The sequence below is a fragment of the Fukomys damarensis genome, unplaced genomic scaffold, assembly GCF_012274545.1.
Source record: "Fukomys damarensis isolate Sample0158 unplaced genomic scaffold, DMR_v1.0_HiC HiC_scaffold_36, whole genome shotgun sequence".
Taxonomy (NCBI): domain Eukaryota; kingdom Metazoa; phylum Chordata; class Mammalia; order Rodentia; family Bathyergidae; genus Fukomys; species Fukomys damarensis.
This window is the reverse complement of record NW_022900948.1, coordinates 23112604-23122332: the sequence shown is the minus strand read 5'-3', so window position 1 is coordinate 23122332 and position 9729 is coordinate 23112604. Positions and strand designations below refer to the sequence as shown.

The window sequence follows — 9729 nt, the reverse complement described above, 5'->3', positions numbered from 1 at the left end:
CTTGTTACAAGAAATCATGTCACAAGTTTTCATGTCATTAACTTTTAAATCATAAAATAAAGAAAAAAATTTAACACCATTTAGTAATCCAGACTTAGTGTCATCATTCTTCATTCAAACAGATAATCATATGAGGTTTCAGCTTTGTTTCCCATTAGCTGATTACTAATGCAATGCGCAAATGTGCAAAGACAATTCTCATTAAAGACAAGCATTTACACATTATGTGTATATAGATTAAGACAAAACATAACACAAAAAGTTAGCAAAAGATATTCAAACAAACAAAAAAAAAGATATTCAAACAAAACTAAAATAAAGAGCCACTAGAAAGGACACACAGAAGGAAAATTTAAAATAGAGATAATACTTTTTGTTGAATCATTAAGATAACTACCACCAAGCCACAAGTGGTAGTGCAAGCCTGTAATCTCAGGACTCTGAGAGGCTGAAGCTGGAGGATCACAAGTTCAAACCCAGCCACAGCAACTCATCAACTTAGTGAGATGCTGTCTCAAAAAGCTGTAAAAGGGCTGGGGATGTAGCTCACTTGTGAAGACAGAGTTCCATCCCCAGTAACACATACATGCATGCACAAATACACACACACACACATGAACAAATGAAAAAAATCAGCAATGTATTCAGACCAATTAAGGCCACAAACAACATGTGAAATGTGGAGAATGGTTTCTCCTACAGTTGAAACAAATATGTTTTAAGGAGAGAAAAAGAAAAAACTTCCAAAGTGAAAATTACAAAATTATGGAGTTAAGTAACTTATTAAAAATTGTACACACAAAAAAAGAGTAATTTTTAAAACAAGGGCATGAACAGACTTCATAGAGACTCATATTAATACTGTGTTCTCACAGAAAAGTACTACTAGAAATAAAATTAAATTTCAGGTATTTTCCATTTAATGTGAGCAAAATTGCATTTACATATCGAATATAAACTAGCAATTTATTTTCATTTTAATACAATGCTTTAGAAATTGCTTTAGGAAATAGTTACTGCTGTCAGTGCTCCAAAATAAATAGGAATTGTTTTCTATACCTAGGAATTATAATGATAATGGGAAATAAAAGTCTAATTCCAGTGAATAAAGCTCAAAAAGATTCAGACTTTTTAAAACTATGAAAATATCTAGGTTTTTAAGCTTTAGGGTTTTGTAATTTTGCCATAATATCTATACTTTTCCTAGATCTAAAAAACTATACTTCTTTTATTATAAAAATATTCAAATAGTCATAAGAACTGGGAACATCAGTAATCCTAGCTACTGAGAGACTGAAGCAGATTTGCATGTTTAATGGTATCCCGGGCAACTTAGTGAGACCGTTTCAAAATTTAAAAAAAAAAAAAACTTTGAAGGGTTAGGATATAACTTTATGGCAGAGTACCCATGAGTTCAATATTCAGTATTGCAAAAATACTAACAATAATCATAAGAGAATTTTTTATATCAGAAAAATAAATTTACCTAATATACACTTAACACTCAAAATTACAATCCAAGAAAATGGTAATCTCCCTGAAACAGAAAGAATGTCTTTCTTTTTGCCACTCTTATAGATAATCTTTATTTCACATCATTACATAGAAATATTACCACAATCTGAAAGAAGAAAAAAATATATACTTTTTGCCTTCTAGAGCTCATCAAATAAATTTATTCAGTCTTCTTATTATGCTTCTTTTTCACATTCTCTGAAGCATCAGCTATAGGTTTTGAGGCCGATGAACCAGTGCCATTAGAAGATGGTTTTGTTTCACTTTTCTTTTCACACCATGAAAACTGTTTCTGCCAGCCAAACAGCATTCGACTCAGTGTATCCTCCAAAGGAGCAAGAGTCACAGAAGTCTCTGTTGTCATCATAGTTATCTGGTAGGAAAAAGTTCAATTTAGAATTTAAGTACAAATGTTTATGTTTCTCAAAACAGAGAGAAAAGTAAACAAAAAGGATTTAAAATGCACTCTTAATTTGCAAGACACACAAACTACACTGGATTCTGAGAAAATCTCTGTTCTCTATGGAAAAGAACACAACACATTAAAAATGATACCAGGTACCATATTGTGGGTTGCCAAATGAGCAGTATAACCATTTCCACAAAAATAGTACTCAAAGGAAATAATATAAAATATCACCTATAGCCTATACCAACAACCAATACAACTATCACTTCTGTGTATTATACATATGCCACAACTTTACATTATTATTCTCCTTGAACTTAATCCAACAACTACTCTTCTATTACTTTCATTACAAAAATTTAGAACCAAGGCTCTGAAAGTTTAAGCAATTGCCCCAATTCACAAAGCTAATAGGTTAAGCAGTTTGCAACACCCAGATTTGGAGTTCAATTACTAAACTATCATTTAAAAAAGCCACGGACTTACAGTGAATTGTAGTGATAGAGAAAACTTTTATAAACAGCAAAAACCTATAAAGTGTTACAATGTAGAACAGCTTCTGCTGCCTCTAACAGCAGTTTAATTTGTTTAGTTCAGAACTAACAGACACCAAAGGCAGTAATTACTGAATGAGGCATTTGGTCTTACTCTTAGATAACAGGGCACATCACGACCTTGAGCTGAAGAGACTAACAGACACCAAAGGCAGTAATTACTGAATGAGGCATTTGGTCTTACTCTTAGATAACAGGGCACATCACGACCTTGAGCTCTGAAGAGACTGGAGCCACATGATCATAAAAAGTGTCAAGATGAAAAGGACCATTGCTAACATTTTCTCCCCTGACTCTGAACACCCGCTTCCTATGGGCTAGGATAGCTATTAGGCAAATCTTAAAGGTAAACTGCTCTAACTCAAGGAATTACTACATCTGGGTTGAAAGTTAACTGTCTTGTGACCATGATTTGTATATCAGCAATGTGAACTGTGAGAATGAAATGCAACCACCCGAATGAGGTCAAGGCTGTAAATCCCTACAAAAGGAGGAGTTGTAACCCAGTGTCATTGATCGAGGCACTGCTTCAATGTGTGATCGACCCTTGTCGACGAAGTAAACTTCTGTTATTTTACCTCTATTCTGCCCCTCTCTGAGTGTCACTTACCAATTCCTTCTGTAACAGTAGAATATTGCCCTAAGAGGAACTGTGGAAAGCTTCAACCACAGTTTTTTTGCATTGTTTTAGATTTTTTTTTCATTCAAAAGGTGAAAAATAAACATCAAAACATCAAAAGATGGGAGTGAAGAGAATGCTTTGAATCCTTTACTTAGCAAAATGCAGTGATTAGAGATATTTAATTTGCTCAAGAAATTATACTGGTGCTAAAATGGATTTGGGGTTGGGAGTAAATATTAAGGTCTAAAACAGTTTCCGAAAGTCCAGTCCTAAGAGACAACTGTTCCAGATCACAGAAGTGAATCAAATTAAAAATTTTTGTAATCACAATTCCAAAAAAGGACCCTACATAATCTACTTGCTTAGGGAAAACGTTATCAAGAATAAATTATTATTAAGTTCAACATAATCTACGGAAGTGTGAAGTTGTAAAACCAAATGTCCATCACAAGGGAAATAGATAAATGAAATGCATACTATGCGATAGTTAAAAGTTAATAGGCAAATACCCTTAGAACATACTGTTAAGTGAAAATAAGATAGAATAACAGCTATAGTGTACTATCATTTATATAAATTAAGCATTTGTTCACATCCAAAACTGTGACTGTACTAAATGCCATTGAAATATATACTTTGAAAGAGTTGATGCTGTTAGGTGAATCTGACTCCAACAAAAATAATTTTTTTAAATGCATGCACATGGACTTTAGGTTAGCCATGACTACACAGCTTATATCAGACTTAGTTTCTCATCAAAATCAAAACAAAAGACAGAAATGCATAAAACAACTGCAAAAAGGCACTACATGCAAAACCTGAAAGAAGCTGAATAAAGTAACCTCCACATTCACCATTGCCTTTTAAGAATATGTGCCAATTCAAAGCACATATGAAAAGAAAGCAGAAGTTTTAATGGACTAAGGAGACAGAAGCTGGAGTCTGACAAAACCAGAGTATCCAGGACAGTGATGATGAACCTTTTAGAAACCCACGGCCCAATTTGAAACCCAAAACCCACTTATGTATTACAAAGTGCCAACACTACAATTAAATCTGAATAGTGAAGTTTCAGTTTAGAAAAAACAAATCATATACTAACATCTTTTGTCTTAAAAGAAAAACACAATTACAGACCTTTCAACGATACAAACAACTTCTTACTGAAAGGTTAAAGTTTGCATTTGGCATGCTGGGGGTACTTGGCTCATGTGTCAACAGACAGGGCTCTACGTACCCACTGCAGCATGCATGCCAGTTTCACCACCACTGATCTAGGACTTGAGGGCAATACAGCCTGAAGAGGAGGGACCCAGGCAGACAGTAAGCCCAAACATGGATATGTAATCTGCCCTAGAAGAATTCATTGATCCCTCAACTGTGAATACATAAGAAGGAAGACACTTCAAAAGCCTAGCAGAGAACAGCTGAGAGATCAACAGTTGAATAGACATCTCACCAGTCAGTTGCTTGGTGCTGGAAAGGACAGGTTGGAGTTGAAAGTCAGCTAAATGCAATTGTCCAGTGATACACCTCGGGCTTAAATTGATATTCTTAAATGTTTACAATCTAGAAGGGCAAACCTGAAACAGAATAGAACTAACAAGATCTAAAACCAAGTACCTACAAGATTAAAACAATCTGACTGCCAGAAGAATTTTGAACTTTGTTCCTGCCCTAAAGAACCTTACAGATAAGCTAGACAGGCAAGTAATTAGAAAACAGTAAAGAGAAAATGCAATAACAGAGGTTCGTCCAAGGTTAAACATGCTTGGCTTGCTTGGCTGTTCTGAGTGAAGAGGAATTGTCTTGGGTAGCATATAAAACATATAATAGTTAAATGTATATAACAGAACATTTATGTTCTTATTATAAATAGGCATGCCCAACCTGAAGGCCACAGGTTGGACACACCTGGAATGTATATAGATAAGGAAGTCATTACCATACAAGAGAAAAGTAAAGGTATGAATAGTAACGTGGTCATTTGAAGAAGAGAGAGTGACAGGACACTAATTATAATATCAAATCCAAGTTCATGCAATTTTTAAGTGAAATCTAAGAACAACCTTCTTCTACTACATTATTCTTTAGAATAAAAAATTACAGCAAGGCCTGGCGATACTTGCTCGTAATCCCAGCACTCTGGAAGGCTGAAGTAGGAGGAGACCAAGTTCAAGCAAGCCCAATGTGAGCAATTTAGAGCCTTCACAAGACCCTGTCTTGAAAATAAAAAATAAGAAAAGGCTAAGGAGCCAGCTCAGCACTAAGGTCCTGGGTTCAATCCCCAGTGTCTCCCCCGCTTCCACACACAAAGGCTGAGGATGGAGCTATGTGCAAAATTTGTTTGCTCAGTGCAAAGGCCCTGGGTTCAATTCCTAGAACAGCAGAATAAATGAATAAACAAACAAACAAACGGTTACAATGAGATATACTAGCATAATTATCTTGGCCCTAGCTTAGTTTAATGGGTCATTAAAGATAAGAAAAATTCAGATAAAAAACAAGGATCTACTATTAGGAAAAAACAGCAATCTCTTTTACAAAATCCAAAAGAGAGAGAAGCCTGTCAGGATTTAAAGTATTTCCGAATAACATAAACTAATAAGTATTTTTCAAAGTCAAGTGTTTTAATAGAACCTCTGCTCCCTACAGACTCATCATTCAACTGAGAATATTGCTAGCATCAGAAATTACTGCTGATATAGACTTATGAAGTTCAAGGAAAGACTTCTGTGAATTTAGTCCTTTCTTGGGCCTTAGCAAGGTAACAGAAATAAGACTGTGACAAACAGAATCAATCCTTATTACTTTATAAATAAATTATAAAGCTTCCTACTTTTTAGTAAACTATTAAAGAACATTTCCCTACATTAAGTAGCATTACTTATCTTCATTACTTTTTGCTTAACAAGTAGAAACCCTAAAGATACTTTGGTATTCTCAACATATCCTAAAATATAAATAAACTCAGGTAAGGAAACTGTTTAAGGCTCTGCCACATTCTTACATCATTTCAAAACACCCAGAAAAATGGGATAAACCCTGTAACTTCTATAAAAGCATACACGTATTATGTAATTTTTTTACTCTACAGTGCCTAACAGTGAAAGTACAATAAAAAGATGAATAAATATAACACCTACCTCACATGAATAATCCAAATCTACATAAGCAAAATTTGAATAACCTCAGAATATTTTTCATCCCATTTCTATCCACCCAAAGCCAATAATGTTAACTCAGGGGTCTAGTCCAGTGGTGGTGAACCTATGCCAGGAGTGCCACAGCTGGTAGTTTGTTATCACTGAAAGCTTTAAAAGGTTCAATAGATTGGTTTGGTCTATTAAACCTTCATCAATGTCTTCCAGTGAAAGCCATTTTCCCCTACAATGAATCACATATAGTTTATGGCATTTCAATTGAAACTGCTTTTACCAAGGGCACAACATATCATTTAATTTCAAAACACAACAGCTTTTCATTTTTAATTATTCTTGAGCATGCCCTCTGCTTTTGTTCACAATAACTCTATTTTACAATAATTGCACTGAGCAACCAATAGAGAATCCATGTTTCTCAATTTTTTTTCAAATTATCTCAATGGGAAACTTGGCATAGTTCAAAACCACCAAAAAGATGTCACATTTTATTAAATTTATGTGAATTTTACTCCACAATATATTCCTGCTTAACTTTAACATATTGAAAATTAATTATCATTGAGATCAATCAATGGTATAAAATATATCACACTTATATGTAACTTTGCACAGACACTGCCAAAACTCATGTATCTCTTGAAGTATGTATAACCCCAGTTTGAGAAATACAGATTTGTTCAAAATTGTTAACCCTAGATTTTAATACAAGTCCAAGAGCTTTCTCCTGTGTCAACGATCTTTTGCATATTTCTTTCCTCTGAGACTGTTTTTAACAATCACACACACACACACAAAAAAAAAAAAAACTGTATATAGAGTACTGCTTGAATGAAATTGGGACTCCACAGGGGCAATGTTCAGCTTGCTTGGCTTGAGTTCTGGATAAACAGAAAGGAGAGAGACAACAGAAGGAAAGAAGAAATATGGGAAGGAGGGAAAGGGAGATACTCAATATATTTGTCTCAAGCAAGGCTCTACCTTTGCAAATCAACAGATAGGGTCAGAGGGTCCAGAGGAAAGCATTCCAAATATCTGTATGGGACAGATACAATTCTTTGACTTAGGGCTAGACTGCTATTTTGCTATGTCTCTAGATGTCTGCTTATGTGGTAATAGGTGGGGCTTTTCAGAGGTGGCTGTATCTACAGTGTACGATGATGGGTTTATAGACGTGATGATGAGATTTACGGTGACATGACAGAATTAAGGTTCCCCACCCTGAGTGTGAGTGCCTTTTGCCCTAGGGGTGGATAGCCTGGATAGAATATAAGGGACAAGAAGAGGACTGCTGCCACTGCTTGCTGCTTGCTACCCACTTACTGCTTTGCTGCCTTCTGCCTGCCATGAACTATTTCTCCTCTGTGATGTCCATCTGTCATGCCACCCTGCCTTGGAGTTAGCCAACAATCAAGTGAAACTTGTATAAACTGTGAGCCAAAATTAACCTTTCCTTCTTTAACTCTGAATGCCAGGCATTTTGTCTCAGCAACAAGAAAAAGTAATTTAAGATGGAATTTGGTACCAGAAAAGTGAGGTTGTTGCTGTTACTATGTTTAATCATATGGTTCAACAGTCTCTGGAACTGGCTTGTGGGAAGAGTCTGGAAAGGTTTGGAAATGCAGGATGAAGAAGCAACCCCAGAATGCTGTATTTAATACGAGATTCTAGTCATAGATCAGAAGACCAGAATGCTGACAGATATGCTGCAGTAACGTCCAGGCTCAGGAGGTTTCTGCTGGGAAGAAGGAATGAATTCGCTCTTGAACTCTAGATGATGTGTGTTGTCTTAATAGAAAGTTTGTCTGTATTTTGCTCATGTCCAGAGACTTTGCCTGAGACTGAGATTAAGGGCAACGGATTAACTAATGTTGCAGAAGATATCTGAAGACAGTCTAATGTTGAGGCAGTGGCATGGCTACTGTTAAGAGCTTTTAGCCAAATCTATGTTGAGATTTAAGAGCAAAAAGCCCAGCAGAATGATTTAAAATTGTGTAAGTTTGGCCAGAAAGGAAGCTTCAGTAAAGCTGTGGACTGCACAGATAGAGCAGAGAATCTGGTTGCTCAAAAGAAACAGGACAATGGAAAAGATGGTCTAAGGACATCACAACGAAGTGGCAAGACTCCAGCCTTTGCAGTCTCCAGGTTGCAAAGGTGAAAGAATTTGCTTTGAGAAGAAAGCCCCAGTGCACCATGTTCCAAAATGGTGGCAATCTAGAGAATTTGTTCCTTGGGACTGGGTTCAGAGTCTTCAGCAATCCAAGTATTTGACCCCTACAGCCAAGAAAGAAAAAGAAGACTAGCTGCTGCTCCAGCCAGTGTCAAACCTTGGCATCATCCACATGGTGCTGGTTTTAGGTATATGAAGAATCTAAGAGAGTTGTAGGGTCAGAAAGGCTTCCACCTAGATTTCAGAAGACGACCTGGGAAGCCAGGCACTGAGCTCCTAAGAGGCAGTGTTTGTAGCTCTGAGTGTGAAGCCAAAGTTGCAGTGGAGACCCCAGAACTCTGGAGAACCAGGAACATGGATTGTCTGAGGAAAGCAGCAAAGAGTGGGCAAAGTTGGCCCAAGAGAAGATACAAGAACTACACCCACCTAAATGGAAGTAAATCTTGTATGGATCAAACAGAAGACGTAACATTGTTAAAATGGGAATACTTTCCCAATTGATTTACAGATTTAAAGCCATCCCTATCAAAATATAGAAAGTGCTGATACTAAAATTCTTATGGAGATTCAAGTAACCCAATAGTCAAAACTATCCTGAATAAGAACAAACTCAAGAAGACTCACATTTCTTGATTTGAAATTTAATTACAAAGCTACCTAAGTTATAAGGCTGTGAGGGAGCAGAATAAGTATAGGCATATATATGAACAGAATAAAAGTTAAAGTCCAGAAGTAAATCATCAAATTTACAGTCAACTGATTTTGGATGAGATAATTCAATGAGGGGAGAATGAATAGTCTTTTGAACAACAGTGCTGGGATAAACCGATATACACATGTAAAATAATGAAATTGGATCTTTTCTCATACCATACACAAAACTAACTCAAAATAATCAAAGACTTAAACATAATTATAAAACTCTCAAGAAAAAAACCTTGGATTTGGCAATAGTTTTATAGATATGACATGAGAAGCACAAAAAACTAAGGACAAAGTAGGTAAATTGGACCTCATTAAAATGTTTTAAACTGTGCTTCCAAGGGTACTATCAAGTGAAAAGAAAACTCAGAATGAGAGAAAGTATCTACAAGCTATAAATCTGAAAAGGGTCTATATGTTAGTCAGCTTTCCATTCCTGTGACCAAAATACCTGAGACAATCTACTTATAAATAGGAAAGCATGTGTCTCAAGGTTTAGAGTTTTAAGTCCATTCCACTTAGCCACATTGCCTTTGGGCCTGTGGAGAGGCAGAAAATTATGCCAGAGTTTAAGTGGCAAAAAAAAAAAAAAAAAA

The 9729-nt window shown here is 35.8% G+C and overlaps 1 protein-coding gene across 6 annotated transcripts in view; it reads right to left on the bottom strand.

The window, feature by feature from the left end:
- Window positions 1–575: 575 nt before the first annotated feature.
- The window catches only part of Tmem38b (transmembrane protein 38B), a 50607-nt gene continuing 41453 nt past the window's right edge, over window positions 576–9729 (bottom strand). For all 6 annotated transcript variants that reach the window (XM_010619700.3, XM_010619694.3, XM_010619696.3 and 3 more), the window contains one exon: window positions 576–1888. In XM_010619700.3, coding sequence (XP_010618002.1) covers window positions 1676–1888 — 213 coding nt within the window. In that variant the 3' untranslated portion in view covers window positions 576–1675. The remainder of the gene's footprint in view (window positions 1889–9729) is intronic.